Raw genomic sequence first — 23,131 nt, 5'->3', positions numbered from 1 at the left:
ATTTATTTGAAAGTGGGAGGGGGAGAAAGAAGGATCTGGGATCTTCCATCTGCTGGTTCACTTCCCAAATGCTGGCAACAGTCAGCAACAGACAGGCTAAAGCCAGTAGCAGGGGACTTAATCCAGGTCTCCCACGTGGGTGGCAGGGACCCAAGTCCTTGGACAATTATCTGCAGCCGCCCAGATGGCTGCCTCACAAGGTGGGCGTTAACAGGAAGCAGGACTGGAAGTTGAGTGGGAATTGGAACCTAGGGACTCAGGACTCCGATATGGGATGAAGCGTCCCAAGCAGCGACTTAACCGCTGCGCCAAAAGCCTCAGTAATATTATTAGTACTATTATTTTTAAAGAAAATGCTAAGATCAAAGGACCTCCTCTGTTCCATCCTGGTTACCAGGAACAAACGCACTTGACCAGCTCCGCAAAGCGGCTGTAGTTTATCTTCCCAGTCAGCAGAGGGCGCACGGCAGCGGAGGCGCTGCTCTGCTCTGCTGGACGCTCCTCTCCCTTTCTCTCCCTCTCCCCTCCCTCGCACCCGTCGCCCCGGAAGTGCTCCGCCGGCCCTGGCTGCCGGCGTGACTTTGAGCACTTAGAGCTGCGGAGCCGGCGGCTGAGCGGACGCGGGGCAGTAGGACTCGCACTCTCGTCCTGTTCCTGACATGAAGCTGCTGGGAGCCGCCGCCGCCGTGGCCTTGGGGCGCGGGCCGCTCTCGCGCGTCCCTGCCGTCCTAGGCTGGCAGAAGCTGCAGGTACTAGGGTCCGGCGAGCCTGCCCGTTCCCGGGACCTTGGGATCTCTCCCTTCGCTGGGACCTCCTGACTGGCAGCTCGGAATACGAGCGGTGGTGCCCCGGCGCTGAGAACACATGATTAGCGCATTCCCGAGCAGCCCATCTGGGCCTTGGGACGGGACCCCGATTGATGTTTGGTTGATTAAGCCTCTTAGTTACGGCATGCTGGAAGAGAAGTGTCTCGAGTGAAGATTAGACCGCTGAGGAATGTGTAGGTCTGGTCCTCGAAAGCAGGACTCCTGTCTCGTTGGCTAGTGCTCTTTTTGCAGGATGTTCTGGGGCTGCCTGCCCCCTTTTTTCAGCCGGTCCTGGGTTTTTTGCTCAATTTGGCGATCCTTTTGTCATTTTTTTATCAAGCGTATAGAAGATTGAAGTTTGTAAATAAAAGCCTTAGGAGAAGGAGTAGTAGAGTTGGGTCGGGTGGATATTGAGCCTTTCCTCTCATGCAAATCTTGTTTTGCTCGCGGTATCCTTGGGTTTTACTCAACTAAGCGCTACTCAGCCATTTTCCGGGTAATTTTTATCCACGTGTTTTTTTTGGCAAGTTCATTTGTCTCCCTCCTCCAAGATGTGCCTACAGTGCATGTTGGAAATGTGCAGTTCTGTGTCGAGAGGTTGCGTCTTCATTCCATAAAATGAAGACCCCCTTGCGCATGAATAAAGTTAAAAAAGAAAAGAAGATCCACCAACAGTGATTGTCTAGAGGGAGCTGGAAGCCTTTTGGGCGCCACCTGGGAGCCGGTGGCCCCACTGTGTAGAGCGTAGAAGTCCTTAAGTTCTGCCAGCTGTGGGTGCGGAGGAACGCAAAACTTGTATTTCCTGTTAAAGTCGTCAAGGAAACTTACCTTCATGATTTTGTCAACCTCTGTGTATTTTCAAACCTGTAATATTTGACAAAGGTTTCTTCCCTAGTTTTTGTTAATTAATACTGAAGACTTTATCTATCTTCTTTTGTAGTCTCTTTGGTTTCCAGAAGTTGGAGACTTAAACATTTCCCTTCTGCTTCTCCAAGCTATCTCATGTCTGTTGAGATTTATTGGAGGAAAGGCGTCAGCCAGATCCATTTTCGTTCCTGTTGTTAGCTCTTAGAAAAAGTGCATCAAATTGAGCTCTCTTATCTCTTCAGGTTAACTGGAGGACCTGCCGGTGGTGTTCATCAGGGATAATTCCTAATGAAAAAATACGAAATATTGGAATCTCAGCTCACATTGATTCTGGGAAAACTACATTAACAGAACGAGTGCTTTACTACACCGGGAGAATTGCAAAGATGCATGAGGTAAATGGTTCATGGTTTATTCCAGATTAATTAGAGCTTGATTTTAATTGTTTTGTAGTTATGATTTTATAAACTTAACAAAACCAGACTGATATACACATTGGTAACTGGCTCTTTAAAAAAAAAAAAAAAAGATTTATTTTATGTGAAAGAGTTACAGAGAAAGGTAGAGACAGAGAGGTCTTCCATCCGCTGGTTCACTCCCCAAATGGCTGTAACGGCTGGAGCTGAACCAGTCCAAAGCCAGGAGTTTCTTTCCCATCTCCCACGTGGGTGCAGGGGCCCAAGAACTTGGACCATCCTCCACTGCTTTCCCAGGCACGTTAGCAGGGAATTGGATCAGAAATGGAGCAACCGAGACTTGAACTGGTACCCATATAGGATGCCGGTGCTACAGGCCAGGGGATTTAACCTGCTGTGCTGCAGCGCCAGCCCCAGTAGAGGAGGTAGCTCAAATGGGCTCGGAAGGTATTTTTCAGACGTCTTTCTGATGTCATCCCAAGTAGACTGTCTTTTAAGACTGTCCTGTCAATATGACGTAACTTTCAGTAGCCATTAAGATGCTTTTTACATAATTTTTTTTTTTTTTTTTTTTGACAGGCAGAGTAGTGGACAGTGAGAGAGAGAGACAGAAAGGTCTTCCTTTTCCGTTGGTTCACCCTCCAATGGCTGCTGCGGCCGGCGCACCGCACTGATCCGAAGCCCGGAGCCAGGTGCTTCTCCTGGTCTCCCATGGGGTGCAGGGCCCAAGGACTTGGGCCATCCTCCACTGCCTTCCCGGGCCACAGCAGAGAGCTGGCCTGGAAGAGGGGCAACCGGGACAGAATCCGGCGCCCCGACCGGGACTAGAACCCTGGTATGCCGGTGCCGCAGGTGGAGGATTAGCCTAGTGAGCCGCGGCGCCGGCCTTTTTACATAATTTTTAATGATGTGGAAAATATCTACAGTGTTAAGTGGAAAAATGACTTTAAAATAGCTTAGTATGAATTTGTTTAAAAAATACGTACATCAGAAGATACTTAAGAGATCTTGAGAACTCTCCTGAAGGTATTACCGTATCAAGTAACTTAACACTCCAGTTCTTCAGATGAAGGTCACCTGGTTAGTCATGTGCTTTAAAAACTGAATTTTTCCTACCCAGGCCTCAGAACACACATGGAGAGAACTGAGAAAGATCTGTTCTCTGACCATCTGCTTGTGGACTAATGCAGGGGCAAGGGCGGTTCTAAACCAGGATGATTGCTCTGCCTTAGCAGTTCTTGAGGACAGCATTGATCAACTGGTTTGGCAGTTCATACTGGCAAATCCTGTAATCAGTTACCTGTTCAGTGAGATGGCGGGTTAAGTTGTTTGAGTTAACTGTGTTCTGGTTGCATATCAGTAAAGATTTCTTCTTGGAATGCAGGGCCAGAGCAATCTGATGTGCTGTGCTTTTGTCCAGGTGAAAGGTAAAGATGGAGTTGGTGCTGTCATGGATTCCATGGAACTGGAGAGACAAAGGGGCATCACCATCCAGTCAGCAGCCACCTATACCATGTGGAAAGATGTCAATATCAACATCATAGATACTCCAGGTGAAGTGGTTCTTGGTTTTATGGCAACCTCTTGGCAAAAGCACATTTGGGTTTTTCTTCTATGACCCAGTTAAGTCTTGAGTATCAAATAATTTAATACTCAAAAGTGTAACACTGAATTCCTACTAGAGAAACCTGGAATTATGTGGTTTCCTTAAAAAAAAAAGTATAGATAAATCCTAAGTAGGTGGATTCTTGCCTTTTACGTATTCTAGGGGTGTGAGGTTCTCATAGATTTTTGAAGTGCTCTCATTGGGCTGTGGGTGAACAGTATTGGTGAATACAAGAATCTATATTCTAATTAGAAGCCTTACGTAATGAGCAAAGATACAAAAACCTTAAATAATGCATATATCAAAATTCACATTGTTCTTTAAACCCTCACCTGTTTTTCCTTTTGCCGCATTTAGGGCATGTGGACTTCACAATAGAAGTTGAAAGGGCCCTGAGAGTGCTGGATGGTGCAGTCCTTGTTCTGTGTGCTGTTGGAGGGGTGCAGTGCCAGACCATGACAGTTAATCGCCAGATGAAGCGCTACAACGTTCCGTTTCTGACTTTCATTAACAAACTTGACCGAGCGGGCTCCAACCCGTCCAGGGCCCTGCAGCAGATGAGGTACGGAGCAGTGGGAAGAGAGAGAGGGTGTGGTGAGCTGCACGGCACACCTTGTATCCACTGTCATGAAACTTCATCCTTCAGTTTTTCTTTTTATTCACCTGAGTGACTGACTGACCCCCATCAGCCTAGTACTGAGTGTGGGAGTTTGCTCTGTGTGCGATCTCATCAGTTACCTTCTCTGTAAATGGGGCAGCTGTGACCTAAATTCCGTGAGGTTGGAGATGGATTCAGAAACAACCTGGTAATTTATACTTTCCTGCCGTAATTAGAGAAGTTCCCATCTAGATTAGATTCTAAAAATAGTTAGCGTTTTATTTAGACAAACTGAGGGGATCTTCTTTGATCTCCACGTTTACTTTGAAGGATTTTAATGAATGCCCTTAGGTCCTGTGCTGTGGAGATGAACTTGCCATGCTTCCCACTGGTAACGTGTTTGCTAGGACAGCAGGTAAAACTCTGGTGTTCGTAGCATTTTATATTTTGAATCAAACTGCGTATTCCCCATGCCTTTAAAAGGAGGGAAGGTTGACTTTTCACCTTTTGTGGATGTGCGGGTGTCACTGCGGAGTTCTTGGCAGAGCTGGTGGGAATGAGTATGGGTGGTAAAGTTTGTGGTGGTGGGGAGGCTGAGAGTGATGGATCTGATGACAGAAGTTCTGATGGGGTGACGTGTTTGAGGGTGCAGAAGGCAAATACTTGTTTTTTGCATGTGTGTAATATTGATGAAACTGAACATTGTCACTTTTTGTTCTTTCATTACTCATGCTTGTCAATAAGTGAACTCTCAACTAAGTCTTTTTCCGAATCCAAGAAAATTCTTTTAGCATGTATTTTATTACTTTCGTTCTTTCTTTGCTCTACTTCCGTGTATCTGTTTTTTCATTTTGTAACTCCCGTTAAACAGATTTGGGGACTTCTTGGCCTGACCTCTTTTTCTTCATATTGTCTCCCCATTTTGCATTAGGTTATGAGAGAATGGTTGTGATTAATCTTCTAACTCACTAATTTGATAGCCATCTGTGTCTGTCACTTTAGCCTGTCTTTTAGAAAATAATTTCAGGCCCGCGCTGCGGCTCAATAGGCTAATCCTCCACCTAGCGGCGCCGGCACACCGGGTTCTAGTCCTGGTCGGGGTGCCAGATTCTGTCCTGGTTGCCCCTCTTCTAGGCCAGCTCTCTGCTGTGGCCAGGGAGTGCAGTGGAGGATGGCCCAAGTGCTTGGGCCCTGCACCCCATGGGAGACCAGGAGAAGCACCTGGCTCCTGCCTTCGGATCAGCGCGGTGCGCAGGCTGCAGTGTGCCAGCCGTGGTGGCCATTGGAGGGTGAACCAACGGCAAAAGGAAGACCTTTTTCTCTGTCTCTCTCACTATCCACTCTGCCTGTCAAAAAAAGAAAAAGAAAAAAAAAGAAAAAATAATTTCAGCTATTATGTGATTCTATGAACTTTCTTTTTTGTTACAACATCTTTATTTTTTAAAGATTTTATTGGGGCCAGTGCTGTGGCGCACTGGGTTAACGCCCTAGCCTGAAGCACCAGCATCCCATATGGATGCCGGTTCGAGACCCAGCTGCTCCACTTCGATCCAGCTCTCTGCTATGGCCTGGGAAAGCAGTAGGCCTGAGTCCTTGGGCCCCTGCACCCACGTGGGAGACCCGGAAGAAGCTCCTGCCTTCAGATCGGCGCTGCTCCGGCCGTTGGGGAGTGAACTTGCGGATGAAAGACCTCTCTCTCTCTGTCTCTCCTCTCTCTGTGTAACTCTTTCAAATAAATAAATAAATCTTTTTTAAAAAAGATTTTATTTATTTGAGTGGCAGAATTAGGGAGAGAGAGAGAGAAAGGTTTCCCATCTGCTAGTTCACTCCCCAGATGGCTGGGCTGATCCAAAGCCAGGAGCTTCTTCCAGGTCTCCCACATGGGTGCAGGGACCCAAGCACTTGGGCTATCTTCCGCTGCTTTCCTGGGCCACCAGCAGGAAGAGGTATCAAAAGAGGAGCAGCTGGACACAACCAGCACCCATATGAGATGCCAGTGCTGCAGGCGGAGACTTAACCTACCATGCCAAAATGCTGGCCCCTCAACATCTTTATTAATAGAAGTTATTTTCAAATATTTTCCTGCTTTTAGTAGCCGCCTTCTTGGAGGTTAGTACTATTTATAGGGCTCACACTTCTCTACTTCTCTTTGAAGCTTACTGATTTCCTTCAGGTATTTGGTGATTCTGAGCTGTCTGTCCATTCTTAGCTTCTTGGAGGACTGCAGGGCAGATGAAACAGTGGCAGGCAGGGCGTGTTTTTTCTGTAGTGTGAATCCTTGCTGAGAGCGTGGTTTCATTTTGGTGGTTCGGCTTGGTTAGCACACAGGTGATGAGGAGTATCTGACTTTAACTCCTACTCTGCATGAGGCTCCTCCCCAGACAGCTGTTCTCAGCTTTGCTGGAATCAGTCTGGGCCTGGGCATTCTACCATCCATCAGTTTCATTGACATGTTCTGCTTCTGTCCTGCATATTCTGGGGATATGATGAGAAATCCCTTGTTTTGTGATTCTTTTTGTTGCCTTTGTGGGGATGTAGTCTCCTGGACTCCTTAAGTAGTTGGTTGTCAGTCTGTTCCAACTGCTTTATTTTTTTAAAAGATTATTTATTTGAAAGGCTGAGTGACAGGGAGATGGAGTGGGAGAGACACAGAGAGATACTGATTGATTTTCCATCCACTGGTTTGTTCTCCAAATGGCTGCAACAGCCAGCACTGGGTCAGGGTGAAACCGGGAGCCAGGAACTCCATGTGAGTCTCCGACATGGGTAGCAAGGACCCAAGCACTTAGGCCATCTTTGGCTTTCTTCTCAGGCCATTGGTAGAGAGCTGGATCAGAAGCAGGGCAACAAGACCTCTTGACCTCCTGCACCACACACAGCCCTCCCTGCCACCGACTGCTTTGTGTTCTCAGCTCTACAGTGTCTGCCAGTGATTTGTTTTTACCTTTATTTTCTCACTTCAGAGGGATTTGGGGGAGAAGAAAAGAGATAAACAAGTGTATTTTTATTTTTCAGGTCTAAATTGAATCATAATGCTGCGTTTGTGCAGATACCCATTGGTCTGGAGGGCAATTTTAAAGGTATTATAGATCTCATAGAGCAACGAGCCATTTATTTTGATGGAGACTTTGGGTGAGTATTAGAAATACACTATTAAGCCTTTATATTTTAAAAACCATCCAAGAAAAGCAAAGGATCACTTCTTTAGGCATAAATATAAGTATCTTTTGAAATGTGGCTGGAAGAGTATTCTCTAAGATGATTTTCTTTAATGCCTTTAATTCTAGTTGTCATTCTTCTTTCTAAGAGTATGTTACTTTTTGAGTGATACATCACATTGTGGGCTGCATGGTGTGCTAGGTAGGAGGAGGCCTGCGAGTTGGGCTATTAATACAGTGTCTGTTTCCACTTGTTCATTCATCTGGTCTTCATTCTGCAGACTTACAGAGCAGCTGCTATGTCCTAGGTATGATAAAAACTGGGAAGAAAACAGATCATAAATGTGTTCTACTTCATAAGATCACAGAGGTAAAAAGATCAGTGTATAAGAACAGTTAAAATCATACAGCTGCAGTCTGGGAGATGTGAGAAGGAAATTGGCCAGTCAACCTTTGCGTGACTTTTGCATACAAAGTGCTGTAATTGCCAAGGGGTTCTCCAGCCTTAGCTGGCAAAACTCAGCCAGAGCTTGTTGAGCTTGTTGATTGCGTGTGCTGGGGCCTCCTCCAGAGAGGTGATTGAGTAGATCTAGAGTGGGGCTATAGTTTACATTTCTGGAACGCTCCCACTGTGAGTCTGCCGACCACACCTAAATGGCACTGATCTAGACAGTGTGAGGAGTCAGAGTGGCCCTTTGTTCTGAGGAGTGACCCCGTTAGCCTGAGCGTTTCTCCAAAGGCACTTTCTGAGGCGTTTCCTCGGGAACCTGGGATTGCCGGTCTGGCAGGCGGGTGGATGGGATCGGTGAATGGTGGAGTTGGTCCTCAGCTGTCCTGTAGGCAGGAAGATGGTGGGGCGTCCCCTGGAGAAGCTGTTTCTCTTGCTCTGTGTGACACCTGAGTTTATCCACCACTCCATAGGATGCATGACCCAAGAAGGCAGGGGTTTTTGGTTGGTTGGTTTTGTTGTTCCCTGCTTTATTCACTGGTAGGTCTCCAGCTCTAGAACTGGCCTGCTGCATGATAGGGAATCAAAAACATTTGTAAATGATTGAATAAATACTCTTTTCCTGAATTGCCAGGGCACACGCTTCTGAAATAGAGGCTTTTTTTTATTTTGTTATTTTTGAGAGACAGATCTCCCATCTGCTGGCTCGTTCCCCAGATGCCCACATGCCCACAAAGGGTGGAGCTGTGCCAGGTGGAAGCCAGGAACCTGGAATGCAATCCAGGTCTCCCACATGGGTGGCAAAGACCAAAGTACTTGAGCCATTACCTGGTGCCTCTCAGGGTATACATTAGCAGGATGCTGGAATGGGGACTGGAGGTGAGACTCAAATTTGAACACTCAATTCTGGGATGTTGGTGTTTCAAGTGGCAGCTTAACTGCTGGACCAAGCTCTGCCCCTAAAGGAAAGGCTGTTAAGTTTTGCCATACATCAAAGTTTCTTAATGTACATACTCCCTTCCCCGCCCTAGACCACTGGATTTGTGTACTTGGAAAGTACTCCACATATTATTCTGGCACATGAGAGTCTAAACCAGGTGCTTGCCAGGAAAGATACAAGACCTGAAGGCTGTAAAGAGTATCTTTAGGATATTAGGAGTTATTTTTTAACCATTTGGAATCAGCACATTTTATCTTTTTCTATTTAGAATTTGTATTCTGGAAAACATTTTTTTGGCATTAATTTACGTTTTTAAAGTAATAACTTGTAAAACTTTCAGACTTTTTTTTTTTTTTTTAATTTTTTGACAGGCAGAGTGGACAGTGAGAGAGAGAGACAGAGAGAGAGGTCTTCGTTTTCCATTGGTTCACCCTGCAGTGGCTGCCTGCGCACCGCGCTGATCCGATGGCAGGAGCCAGGTACTTATCCTGGTCTCCCATGGGGTGCAGGGCCCAAGTACTTGGGCCATCTCCACTGCACACTGCACTCCCTGGCCACAGCAGAGAGCTGGCCTGGAAGAGGGGCAACCGGGACAGAATCCGGCACCCCGACTGGGACTAGAACCCGGTGTGCCGGCGCCACAAGGCGGAGGATTAGCCTAGTGAGCCACGGCGCCAGCCCAGACTGGTATTTTCTAAATATCAAGTGTATCTTTTTGTCAGTTGTGTGTATTTTATTGGTGAGTCTTACCTGTTCGTGCTCTGGAGGTATAGAGAACTGGTGCACTGGTGGCAAGGCTGTAGAGGCTGTTAGGTTTTCTTTTTTTTTTTTTTTAATTACAGATTGGGATAATCTATGTTAAAAATTTTGTAGTAGTTAGGTTTGTTATTAATGGCAAAGAATAGAGGAAGGTCTCTAATTCTGCTTGTTGGAGATCTTGATGTTCTAATTAATGAGATGATGGGTAATAGAATTTTCAGATGCTCAGATGGGCTTCAGACATGTTGGCTTTGAATTTTAGCTTTCCCACTTACTAGTAGTATAGCTGTGGGCAAGTTACCTTGCTTGTTTAGGTTAGTTTCCTCATCTGAAGATGCAGATAATAGAGCTATTTATGTGATGTGAAGACTAAGTAACTCATCAGATACCTAGTTTAAGGCTTGCTGCATTGTAGGTGTCTGATAAATGGATGCTCTTAATATTTTCCAAGCTTGCCAATTGTCAAATAATTAGAATACAGTAAAATAATCTATAGCTACACTGAAAAGAACTTTGGTCTTTGATTTAGTTGACACTTTGTCAAGTCATTGCTTTGAACCTTTAAAGTGTTTTGCACTATATAAATTCATTTTGGTTATCTAGAATACAGATAATAAACAAGTTTGAATTAAATTGGGAAGGACTTTGTCATATCTTTCATCATTAACTGCTGTAAAACATGAAGTACAGAAAAATAAATGTGGTATCTATAAAACTGTGTTTTCTTTTCCTTGTAGGGGATTGTCTTGAATTTTGGCTCTTCTCTTCACTAGAAGTATAACCCTGAACAAATTACTTGACCGGTTTTAAGCATTTTTGCCCACTATTCTGTATGAATTTTAAAGATATCTGTTAGTCTTATTTATTATTTGAAGGCAAATACATCAGAGCTCTTACCTAAAAAGATTTTAACCATTAATCATCTTTTCCATTGTGCTTTGTATGTATGATTGGATGTCCCTAAAGTAACCCAGATGAACCATTTCTTTTCCTAGTCAGATTGTTCGATATGATGAAATTCCTGCGGAATTGAGGGCAGCAGCGGCTGACCACCGGCAGGAGCTGATTGAGTGTGTTGCCAATTCAGATGAGCAGCTTGGTGAACTGTTTCTGGAAGAAAAAATCCCCTCAGCTTCTGATATAAAGGCAAGTGGTCTCAAAAAAGTCCTGTATTAACAAAAATGATATATTTAATATTTTTTTTTTGTGGGCAGGGGACATGATGCTTTTATGCATTGACTTTATTAGTGAAAGCTGAGGAAATTTATTTAGCATAATTGATTTTCTCAAAAAATACTGAACATAGTATATTACTTTTTCTTTACATGGTGAGTTATGTAATATCTTAAAAAGGAGTCGTAGTTTATACTAGAAAAAATATACAGTCAACCTCTTGGTATATCCTAATAATAAAGAAAAAAATATGGAAAGTTTCAGGTAGACTAAGAGATGAGGCTGCTAAATGTTCATGGAGTAAACATTGGTGTTTACACTGTTGTCATATACAGAAAGCCTTATAGATCCCCTCACGTAATCATTCAGCTCTTTAAAAAGAAGAGCCCTAAGACTGATTTTTTTTTTTAAGATTTTACTTACTTATTTGAGAGGTAGAGTTAGAGAGACAGAGAGAAAGGTCTTCCATCCGCTAGTTGACTCCCCAAATGGCCACAAAGGTTGGAGCTGAGCTGATCTGAAGCCAAGAGCTTCTTTCCAGTCTTCCACGTGGGTGGGTGTAGGGGCCCAAGTTCTTGGGCCATCTTCCACTACTTTCCCATGCCGTGCACAGAAAGCTGGATTGGAAGGGGAGCAGCCAGGACACGAATTGGTGCCCAAATGGGGTGCCGGTGCTGCAGGCGGAGGCTTACTCTACTCTGCCATAGTGCCGGCCCAATACTCATTTTTTAACTGATGTTTCTCCAAAGATGTACAAATGGATTATACATGAAAAGATGTTCAGCCTCACTGTTCATTAGGAAAATGCAAATCAAACCACAGTGAGATACTTCATACCCATTAGGATGGCTGTTATTAAATGTCCATCAGTGACTGAATACATAAACAAAATGTGATCTACACATACAGAGGAATATTATTCAGCCACAAGTTCTATATATTCCAACTTGGATGAATCTTGAAGACATTCTAAGTGAAATAAGCTGATGCAGAAGGATAAGTTTTGTCTGTTTCCACTTACATTAAGTACCTAGAATAGTCAAATTCATAGACAGTAGAATAGTGGTTAGGGGAGGGCTTAATTAGGGATTATTTTATGGGTGTAGAGTTTTAGTTTAGGATGATGAAAAACTCCCAAATATGGATAGTGTGTTAATAGCACAACATTATGAATGTACTTAATGCTATTGAACTTAAACATGGTTAAAATGGTACATTTTATCATGTGTATTTTACCATAATAATACTTTTTTAAAACTTGCTATTCATTTTCCTAAACCATTTGGTATACTTAGATATCAGCTAAATAATTGTTATTTGTAAATATTGCACTCATGGAGTTTATAATATATCAGACACATAGGGAAAGAACTGTATTGAAACTATGATGCTTACTAATAAATTTTTTTCTGCTATCCAAGCTGGGTCCAAAACTTGTTACTTGAGTCTTTTAGCATTCACAAAGGTTTTAGCACCTTTTTTTTATGAACAGGGGAACTCTAGGTAGGAAGATATAGGTCTAGCCCTATTTTTTTCTTTTTTAGATTTTGCTTATTTATTTATTTATTTATTTGAGAAGTAGAGTTACAGAGAGAGTAGGAGACAGAGAGAAAGGTCTTCCATCCACTGGGTCATTCCCCAAATGACCACAATAGCCAGAGCTGAGCCAATCTGAAGCCAGGAGCCAGGAACTTCTTCCAGGTCTTCCATGTGGATGCAGGGACCCAAGCCCTTGGGCCGTCTTCTTCTGCTTTCTTAGGCCATTAGAAGGGAACTGAATTGGAAGAGGAGCAGCTGGGACATGAATCGGCACCCATAGGGGGTGCCGGCACTGCAGGTGGAGGCTTAGCTTACTACGCAGCACTGACCCCAGGTCTAGCCCTAAATAAAGTCAAGCACTGAATCCTGGGAACCACATTAGAGAGACTTTTTTTTTTTTTTTTTTTTTTAATCTGTTAAAGGCAATGTTCTGGGGCTCTCCCAAGACCACTCACAGGTTCATTGACTCATTGGGGGGAGTCATGGGACTCGCTGTATAGTCAGATTCATGATTACGACTTCATTATGGTGAAAGGATACACAGCAGAACCAGCATTGGAAAACGGCACGTGAGGTGAAGTCTGGAGGAGACCACAGCTTCCAGAGACCTCCCAGTGGGGCCACACAGGCCTGCTGATTTCCTGTAGCAGGCAGTTGTGACAGCACCTGTGACATGTTGTCTACCAAGAAACTCAGTTTCCAAGGTTTTTACTGGGGTGTGGTCACATGGATACGCTTTCAGTGTACTGAAATTCCAGAAGGGAAGCAAGTGACCACACTGTTTGTTCAAACAATGTAAAGACCAAACCATTCTTAGCAGTTTTTTGAGTGATGGGGATCCTGTTGAAGTCCAAAGGCAAGTTTCAGTCCTGCTGTATTTGCTTTTTTCTGCATAGAATTCTTTGATGTATTTCAGTTTCTGTTTGTAGTTGGATATATTATTAGGGGGAGCAGAAAAGCAAGAGCCTTTTTCTTTTTTTTTTTTTTTTTAAGGTTTATTCACTTATTTGAAAGGTAGTTAGGGAGGGAGAGAGAGAGATCTTTCATCTGCTGGTTCTCTCCCCTAATGGCCAAAATGGCCAGGGATGGGCCAGGCTGAAGCCAGAGCCAGTAACTCCATCCAGGATTCCCACATAGTGACAGGGGCCAGATACTTGGGCCATCTTTCACTGCTTTCCCATGCACATTACCAGGGTGCTGGATCACAAGTGGAACAGCCTGGACTTGAACCAGCGCTCAGATGGGATATTGTTGTCCCAGGCTGTGATTCAACCCACTGCACTGAGCACAAGCCCCTTTATGATAGTTTCTCAGTAATTGCTCACTTCTGCATGTTTTTCCTTATTTCATGCTACCTGTTAATGTTCATCTGTTATCACACTTTTCACTGGTTAGAAGTTGTGGCTGTGAAATTTGGCTTTAAGGTTTTTGTGATGACTAGTGTTCTGTTTTTTCATGCAGACTACAAAATAATTGTATACAGCCTCTACATTTCTGCAGTGACAGTTTGCCACCATTGCACTGTTGTTGGCCACTCCCAGCTGCTGGAGCTGCAGTTCCACTGTGGATTTTCAGGCCTGCGCAGCCCACCGAACCCATGGATGCTGCATACACTAAGGGCTGGGCCAGGACCTCTAGGTCCTTATTTTAGAGAATGATACTATCACAACCTGAAATTTATTTCCTTTAAAGACTTATTTATTTGTTTGAAAGGCAGAATTACAGAGAAGGAGAGAGATCTTCCATCTGGTGGTTTATTCCCCAAATGGCCACCATGGCTGGAGCTGGGCTGTTCCAGAGCCAGGAGCTTCTTCCAGGTCTCCCACATAGGTGCCAGGGGGCCAAGCTGTTGGGCCATCTTCAGGTGCTTTCCCAGGCCTTAAATGGTCCCATGACCTTAAATTATGAGTTATTTGTTCTATTTGGTTTCCTGTGTTCATGTTCTTAAAAAAAATTCAAATACTTCTAATAGAATATACTTCAATATGGCTTAAAAGTATATAATAAAGTTGTACACTAAAAAAACTGTTACATATTTGTCTTATGCATAGTTCTCTTAGTTCTCTTCCTCCCTCCACCCTAAAATTGGTTGCCCAGTTAATAGTTTCTGGTGTATCCTTCTAGAGATTTTTATTTTACATAGTTGTTTTCATATTGTTTTTTCTATGTGTTTTTTTTTTTTTCCAAATTGAGAATTAGTGATTCCAAGAATATTTAAAGCAAGTTATACAGTGAGTCACTTCCTGGCTTGGAGAAAAGGAGATTATATTTTTGTCTATTTGTATTTTGACCTCAGGTTATTAGGAAACTGATTTTAGTCTCCACTAGAGTCAGCACTGCACAGTTAGTTTTATTTATATGTGTGTGATAATTGACCTGAATCACAAAATGTAATTTTTACATTGACTGAGCATCACATATTTTATTTTCTTTTGTAGCTTGCAATCCGAAGAGCTACCCTAAGTAGGTCATTTACTCCTGTGTTTTTGGGAAGTGCCTTGAAGAACAAAGGAGTTCAGCCTCTTCTAGATGCTGTTTTAGAATATCTTCCAAATCCATCAGAGGTCCAGAATTATGCTATTCTCAATAAAGAGGAGTAAGTCTTAGAAACTGAATCTTAGTTTCTGCAAACTTTAATACATGTGCTGTGTGAAGGAATTTAAAGGTGGTTCTTCTACTTAGTTTGTAATTTTCATAATGTATAAAAATCAATAGCTATTTTTATTTGGGTAATAATTTTGGCATATCAAAAAATATTTATTACCAGTGCCTTTATCATCCTGTATTTGTTAGATATATGATTTGTTGGGGCTGGTGCTGTGGCACAGCAGGTGAAGTCCCACCTGCAATGCCAGCACCTCTATGGGCGCCAGTCAAGTGCCAGCTGCTCCACTTCCAATCCAGCTCCCTGCTGATGGCCTTGGAAAAGCAGTGCAAGATGGCCCAAGTGCTTGGGACCCTGCACCCACATGAGAGACGCAGATCAAGTGCCTGGCTCAGTCCTGGCTGTGAACTCCTAGGGAGTGAACCAACAGATGGGAGTCTGTCTGTCTGTCTCTCTCTCTCTGTCTCTCTCTTTCTCCCTCTCTCCCTCCCTCCCTCCTCCCCACCTTCCCCCTTACCTCCAACTCTTTCAAATAAATCAGTCTTTTTTTTTCTTTTAAAGAAGTATGATTGAAGTTTTAAGAAGGTTTTTAAAGCTTTCATTATTTTTCCTTTCTTTCTCTACTAGATCAGTTCTGTATTTTCTCGTCTATTCTGCTCCTGTCTCTTCTTAGTAACCAAGCCCTAATGACCTATTTGTATTGATCGTCAGTGAAATTTCGCATGTCTATGAGGTCCAAAATGTTTAATGTGTGACTTTTCTCAGATAATACTCTTTGATGAAACAAATCGCTATAAAAGAAATATCTCAGATTTATATTTCTTTTATTTTTAGTGACTCAAAAGAGAAAACCAAAATTTTAATGAACTCAGAAAGAGACAGTTCCCACCCATTTGTAGGCCTGGCTTTCAAACTGGAGGTAAGTTGTTTTCTGATGTATTCAACTGCTACCTGTAGGTGTTTTCTTTTTGAATTTTATTTCTATTACAAAATAACTTTGTGCCCTTTTTGAAAGTAGAAAGAACAGATATTTTCAATGTGTTAACACTACTAGAACTTTGTTACTAGATACATTTCCTTCTAGTCCCTTCTCTTTGCAGTTTTAACGGATAAATTTTGGGGTGAGTGTCATAGAAGTTAAGATGCTGTTTGGGATGTCTGCATCTTATATAGATGTGTATGGGTTTGAGTCCCAGCTCCGCTTCAGACTCCAGCTGCTTGCTAACGTACACCTTAAGAAGCAGCAGGTGATGGTTCTAGTTGTGTCCCTGCCGCCTGTGTGGGACATGGAGATGGATTTCTGGGTTCCTGGCTCCTGGCTCCTGGCTTGTCCAGCCCCAGCTCTCTCTGTTTGTGGCATCTTAGGGAGTGAACTAGCAGATTGAAGATCTCTCTTGGTCTGTCTCTTGTCTGACTGGCCTTCTCTCTGCCCTTAAAATGAAATGAAAATAAATTTTAAAAATTAAAGAAGTAAAGCCGACGCCGTGGCTCACTAGGCTAATCCTCCGCCTTGCGGCGCTGGCACACCGGGTTCTAGTCCCAGTCCGGGCGCTGGATTCTGTCCCAGTTGCCCCTCTTCTAGGCCAGCTCTCTGCTATGGCCCGGGAGTGCAGTGGAGGATGGCCCAAGTCCTTGGCCCTGCACCCGCATGGGAGACCAGGAGAAGCACCTGGCTCCTGCCATCGGATCAGTGTGGTGTGCCGGCTGCAGCGCGCTGGCCGCAGCAGCCATTGGAGGGTGAACCAACGGCAAAAGGAAGATCTTTCTCTCTGTCTCTCTCTGTCTTACTGTCCACTCTGCCTGTCAAAAAAAAAAAAAAAAAAAAGTATAATTTTTTACATAAATCAAGCTGTTTAAGTTTGTCTTCATTTTTTCATTTAACATCATAATAAGTATGGCTTGTATTTATGTAACTAATTTGAGCATTTTGAATGACATAATATTTCATCAAGTAGATAATATCATGATTTGCTGAAATCTTCTAGTTGTACATTTATACTGTTTCTAGTTTTTTCCTATTATAGTTGACATTGGGTCCAGTTTTATGTGGGTGCAGGGGCCCAAGGACTTGGGCCATCTTCTACTGTCTTCCCAGGCTATGGCAGAGTTAGATTGGAACTAGAGCAGTTGGCACTTGAAATAGTGCCCATATGGGATGCTGGCACTGTATGTGGAGGATTTACCTGCTACACCACAGCGCTGGCCCCTAGAAAGGCCTTTGTATAAGTTTATTTTAAGTAACTTGGAGAGTTGTACAGATATAATTTATCTATTACTGACTTGTGCATGAGAGTTTAAGAAAATCAGTTTCAATATTTGAAGAAATAACTGGAATGCTAATTGAAAGAGATGAATCTTTGTAAGCATTGAGTATTATTTAAAAATCTTTTTTTTTTTTTTTTTTTAACATTTATTTATTTGAAAGAGCTACACAGAGAGAGGAGAGGCAGAGAGGTCAGTCTTCCTTCTGCTGGTTCACTCTCCAATTGGCTGTAACGGCCAGAGCTGGGCTGATCCGGAGCCAGGAGCCAGGAGCTTCCTTCAGGTCTCCCATGTGGGTGCAGGGGCCCAAGGACTTGGGCCATCCTCCACTGCTGTCCCAGGCCATAGCAGAGAGCTGGATCAGAAGTGGAGCAGCTGGGTCTTGAACCGGCACCCATATGTGATGCCAGCACTTCAGGCCAGGCCGTTAACCTGCTGTGCCACAGTACTGGCCCCTTAACAATCATTTCGGAGGAAGCAGGAATATGTTGGATTGTTTGAGATCAAAAAAAAAAAAAAAAAAAAAAAAAGTCATTAAGTTTATCTAATTGATGTTCAAGCTACTCTTAAATTAGTTATGTCAGCAAGCTGAAACACTCATAAGATGGACTGCTATAATTTGGAGGGAATATTTGGAGGTAGTTGTCAAGTTTTCCTTTTAATTTTGATTCTTAATGCTTCTTTTTATTCTTTATTCCCTTACCCAATCTTGATTTCTAGGCAGGTCGATTTGGACAGTTGACTTATGTCCGCAATTACCAGGGAGAGCTGAAGAAGGGTGACACCATCTATAACACACGGACTGGAAAGAAAGTGCGGGTACAACGGCTGGTTCGCATGCATGCTGACATGATGGAGGCAAGTGCGGCTCCTTGTAAGAGCAGACACTTCTCCACTGCTGGTGAAGCAGATCTGCCTTCTTGGTATCCTGAGCCCCACCAGAAAGTTATTTCTGGTTGAATAAATGTGTTTTCTTAGCTTTTTCCTTTTTTACTAAGACTAAGATGTCTTACAGTTCTGATCTGGTTCTTGGTTACAGGCTGAATTAGCAGATGTTAACTCATTTAATGACACTGGTTATGAGATAATTTTTTTTTTTTAAAGATCTCATTTATTTGAGAGGTAGAGCTACAGACAGAGGGAGAGACAGAAAGGTCTTCCATCTGTTGCTTCACTCCCCAAACGGCTGCAACAGCCAGAGCTGGGCCGATCTGAAGCCTGAAGCCAGGAGCCAGGAGCTTCTTCCAGGTCTCACACATGGGTGCAGGGGCCCAAGCACTTAGGCCATCCTTTGCTACTTTCCAAGGCCATAGCAGAGAGTTGATTAGAAGAGGAGCAGCCAGGACACGAACTGTCAACCATATGGGGTGCTGGCACCGCAGGTGGAGGCTTAACCTACTATGCCACAGCACCAGCCCTTTTGAAATAGTTTTATTTTCTCAATGGCTGAGGTTCAGAAAGAGAGAGAGTTCCCTAAGATGCAGAACACTGGTTTCAGTGCTTTTCTTTTTCTTTGAGATTTAAAAGCAAGGTTTATGAGAGTCAGAGACCTCCAGCCAGAGTGGCACGGAGGGGGGCTACCACGAGGGGAAAAAACCCCCAAAGAACCTATGGCACTGGGTTTTTAAGAAAGATTAAAAAGATAAAAACTTGACAATCAGACTGACATTCAGTTACAAGAGGGGACAAAAAACTATCAAAAGACCTGATTTACAGTCCTTCATCCTGTTTGGCTTGCTCATGATAAAACAAAAGAGCCATAACAAAGGTGGGCTGCCTAATTTGTTTTATAGTAAACTGGGAGCTCAGAGAGTGGAGTCACCACTCCCTAGCTGTTCTCATGATAGGATTGAGGTTTTAAACCTTCAGGTAAATTCTGGTACTGATATGGTATTGAGGGGGTTCTACAATAAGAATAAAAGCTTGGGGGTTAAACAGGGCTTTATGACTGCCATATTTCAGAAAGTCAAGTCACCAAATAATGTGAAAAATTATTTGTGCCTGCCCATTCCTTGGGCAGGCACACTTCTGACCTTGCTAAGAATAGCTTTTGGGGGAAACATTTTCCACCCTCAATTTCCACTGACTTCCTGTTAACCCATCTGACTCTCACATCCCCACCCCCCCAGAAGAATGGACCCTAACTTCTGTTAGGGGGACTGAGTGATGATCGCTGTGGCTGCTTCATGCTGAAAAGGGGCATCGTTGGGAATGAGAGTCAAGACAGGGTTCCAGCAGGAGCTGGCTTCTGGAGGGGAACAGCTTAGAGTGACAGCTTGCAGAAACTGCTTCCATCTGAGGCTTCATATGCATAGCCATCTAGAATTTCACTGTCTCAAGTCTGGAAAAATTAATCCATCAAGCAGTTTAAACTCAGTGTAAAACAAAGAGAGTAGGGGAACTGAGAAAGGTGCTGTCTAAATCATCAGCAAGTTTTCCTCTTGAGAGGCAAATGGAAACTGACAGAAGGAGGCTTAATAATAACCAGGTGGGCTTTAAGGCCTGGCTAGGTATGCAGCCCAGGCCTGCCTATCTCTTTGCATGGGATACTGGAAGAGCCATCATAAGGGAGGTGTGAACCTCCGTAGGGAAGGCACCTTGTTAGCTTCCATTACCTAGCTCACCCAGAAGGAAAGCTGGCTTGAAGAGAAGGTAGGTAGCATCTCTAAAAGGAAAACATTTTTAGTTAATTTACGGTTCTGCCTGCAGTGTTGCTAACCCTACTTGGCCTTGCCCTCAGCTGCGGTGGTGACTTTGGAAGATGGACTGAGTGAAGGGCTTTTCAGCTTAGAGCCAACAAGGTCTGTGGCTCTGACCTGGAAGTCTTTTGACTCCAGGGCAGTTCCTTTTCCAATGACTCAACTCTCAGCTGACAGTTCAGCTACCAAGAATATTATAGGCATTCGGGGTGATGTTGGAACTGTGGTTCTTAAAGGTGACAGTCATAAATTCACACATAGTTTTTCACATTAATCGGTGACTTGACTTTCTGAAATATGGCAACCATAAAGCCCTGTTTAACCCCCAGGGATTTTATTCTTATTGTAGAACCCCCTCAATACCATATCAGTACCAGAATTTACCTGTAGGTTTAAAACCTCAAGCTGCAGTCTGTGTCCTTGACTTAAGGCTTGAATTGATTCTGAATGTGTCCTGGCCTTCTGTAGTCCTTACGGTTAGGCCTTCACAGGAAAAACCAAGTTCATGAGGTTATCACTATTCCTATGCTTTCTGAATCCAGCTCTGTATTCCTGGAGAAATTTATCAGTCTAAGTATAAATGGTAGCTATAACTTTCTTTTCTGGAAGATGAATAGGCACACTCAAAATTGGACGGCCTTGCAGCTTTCAGAGATAGGCAGCAGAGGGCAGGCTGGAGGGTTTAGTGTTTGTCACAGCTGTTTCATGGGCCAGGTGCAGGGAGGCATATACAGCTGTGCAGCCATTGAAAAGCACACTTCCAGCCACAGCTGTTGTGAATAAACTATGAGGCGGAAAACCAGGAAGCGTGGAAGCAGCAGTGCTTTGTTCCTAGCTTTCCTGTGTTTCCTTGACCGCTTACATCTGTGAGAAATTAAAATTATTTTTGGTACAATGGACTCCATTCTTCTCCCTTTGTTTTCAAAACTTCCTTTGCAGATTTTTCTTGTATGTCTGTGACAAACAATTTCCTTGTCTGACTGTGGCAGCATATATAGTACATTCTTCTTAATTCCATAGAAATAACTTTAAAACCGTGAGGCACTGTGTTTTGTCAGTACTGCAGATCCTTCAAGTAATTATGCCGTGGCTCGGAATTTTCCATATAAAGTAGATGTGATTTAAGTAAAAGATTTGTTTGAGATATTAGAGGCTACTTCAGACCATTTGTGGGAAGATGGAATTAAGATAATCACACATAACTTTTTCAAGTTCCTTGATACACCTTGGCCAGATTGTTTGTTGGCGTGGCCTTGGTTTTCTGTATACTTCATGCTGAGAGATACTGCCTTGTTTATGTACAATGTTTTTATTGTGCTTTTGCTTTTTAGTACAGTGTCTTCATTTGGGTTGCAAGTATCGTTTTGTGTTCTTTGTTTAGGATGTTGAGGAAGTCTATGCCGGGGACATCTGTGCATTGTTTGGCATTGACTGTGCTAGTGGAGATACATTCACAAACAAAGACAACAGTGGGCTTTCTATGGTAAGCCGTTTAGTTTTAAAGCTATTTAACACTTGATTTTGGAAGTCTGTGTTTATATGAGTACATTGAGTATTTTCCAAAAAAAAAAAAACCAAAAAAACCACAGATGTTTTCACCCAGTGCCACAGCATCAACTTCATTTGAATACCAATTACACATATGCTCTGCAAGCTAGCTTACCTGGCTTTTTTTAGCAAAATCATTCCACAGTCTTCCAAAGTTTAATGTGGAGGAAAAACCTCCACTAGTTAACACCTAAATTGTATAGTTTGCACTCCTCCCTCCTAAAATCTACCTCCTCACTCTTGAGTGCCTCTTGAAGTGTTGCCACTACCGTCAGACTCATCCCAGTGGAGTGCTGTTTTCTTATGAAGTCAGCATCCAGAGAGTGGACCAGTTCCTCGGTCCACTGAGGATCTAGACTGGACTTGGGGATAATGGACCATAAGCAAACTCAGGAGGCAAAATGCAATGAGACAGTCTGATTTAGAGGCAGACAGCTTGGCCTTTGAAACTCAGAGATCCCTTCTGTCGCTCCCCGTCTTCGTGGAGGAACGACACAGTACCCTGCGCTGTTCTTTTGTCTGCTCGGCCCTCCCCGGGTTTGCTGCTGGTTCTTCCTGGGTTGGCTACCGTCCCTTCCACCTCCGTGGAAGGGCGGTTCCCCCTGCCACATTCCCCACTTCCGCGGGGGAGCGGCACACCACCGGCTGGCGCTCTCGGGGGCTGCTCAGGTGTTCCTCTTAGATGTTCCCCTTAGATGTTCCTGGTGCATGTTGTCTCTCTCCTCCTTTATAGTCCTCTTCCGCCAATCCCAACTCGGCTGCCCACACGCCGAGTACACTGCTCTCCTCCAATCAGGAGCAAGATCAGCTCCTGGCCAGGTCATCACTCAAGTTGGCAAGAGGCAGCTGCGTAGAAGCTGTTTCCTCCTCTCCCAGTGCCATATTGTGGGAGAGTAGATGCATAGAATAAGTCTTAATTCCAGTAACTTAGTCTAGTCCGAGTTGCTCCCCACACCTTCCGTCACTGGGGATCCTGAAGGAGGAACATGCTCAGGCACTACCTGCCTTTGAATGCAGCCCTTTGGCCCTGTAGCAGAGCAGGCTCTCCAGCACCATGACCATTTGCTTATTCATGAGGGTGGCATTCAGGGAAGAGTGTGAGTACAAAGGGTGTGACAGGTGATGTACAGCAGGTCATTTATATGAGATATGATTAACTCCAATAGATGAGTGTGTGATAGTTCCCCATACCATTATGGTATATTCATAGTTTTATAATTTAACTTTTTATTTGAACTCTAATGGTGTATGGTTTTACATGTTGATTTAAAACTCTAAAAAGTCAGATCTATATAAGTTTTGTTTGGGATGTAGATAGCAGAAATGTTTCATTACAAGTATTTTTTTTTTTAAGATTTATTTTTTTATTTATTTGGAGGACAGAGTTACAGAGAGAGGTAGAGCCAGAGAGAGAGAGAAACTTCCATCTGCTGGTTTACTCCCTGGATGACTGCAGAGAGAGAGAGAGACAGACAGACAGACAGACTTCCATCTGCTGGTTTACTCCCCAGATGACCGCAACAGCCAAAGCTGTGTTGATATGAAACCAGGACCCAGGAGCTTCTTCCAAGTCTCCCATGTGGGTGCAGGGGCTCAAGAAATTGGGCCATCTTCCACTGCTTTTCCAGGCCAGAACAGAGAGCTGAATCAGAAGTGGAGCAGCTGGGACTTGAACTGGCACCCATAAGGGATGCTGGCACTGCACAC

At 43.7% G+C, this 23,131-nt stretch overlaps 1 protein-coding gene across 1 annotated transcript in view; it reads left to right on the top strand.

The window, feature by feature from the left end:
* Window positions 1–468: 468 nt before the first annotated feature.
* GFM1 (G elongation factor mitochondrial 1) overlaps window positions 469–23,131 on the top strand; it is a 49,670-nt gene continuing 27,007 nt past the window's right edge. Inside the window, exons 1-10 of the mRNA XM_002716331.5 lie at window positions 469–749; window positions 1,916–2,068; window positions 3,510–3,642; window positions 4,053–4,257; window positions 7,309–7,425; window positions 10,594–10,744; window positions 14,749–14,906; window positions 15,750–15,834; window positions 17,898–18,035; window positions 21,258–21,359. Coding sequence (XP_002716377.2) covers window positions 660–749; window positions 1,916–2,068; window positions 3,510–3,642; window positions 4,053–4,257; window positions 7,309–7,425; window positions 10,594–10,744; window positions 14,749–14,906; window positions 15,750–15,834; window positions 17,898–18,035; window positions 21,258–21,359 — 1,332 coding nt within the window. The 5' untranslated portion in view covers window positions 469–659. The remainder of the gene's footprint in view (window positions 750–1,915; window positions 2,069–3,509; window positions 3,643–4,052; window positions 4,258–7,308; window positions 7,426–10,593; window positions 10,745–14,748; window positions 14,907–15,749; window positions 15,835–17,897; window positions 18,036–21,257; window positions 21,360–23,131) is intronic.

This window comes from Oryctolagus cuniculus, chromosome 4 (genome assembly GCF_964237555.1).
Source record: "Oryctolagus cuniculus chromosome 4, mOryCun1.1, whole genome shotgun sequence".
NCBI lineage: Eukaryota > Metazoa > Chordata > Mammalia > Lagomorpha > Leporidae > Oryctolagus > Oryctolagus cuniculus.
Note: the sequence above shows the minus strand (reverse complement) of the source record. Positions and strands in the feature narration are given on the sequence as shown.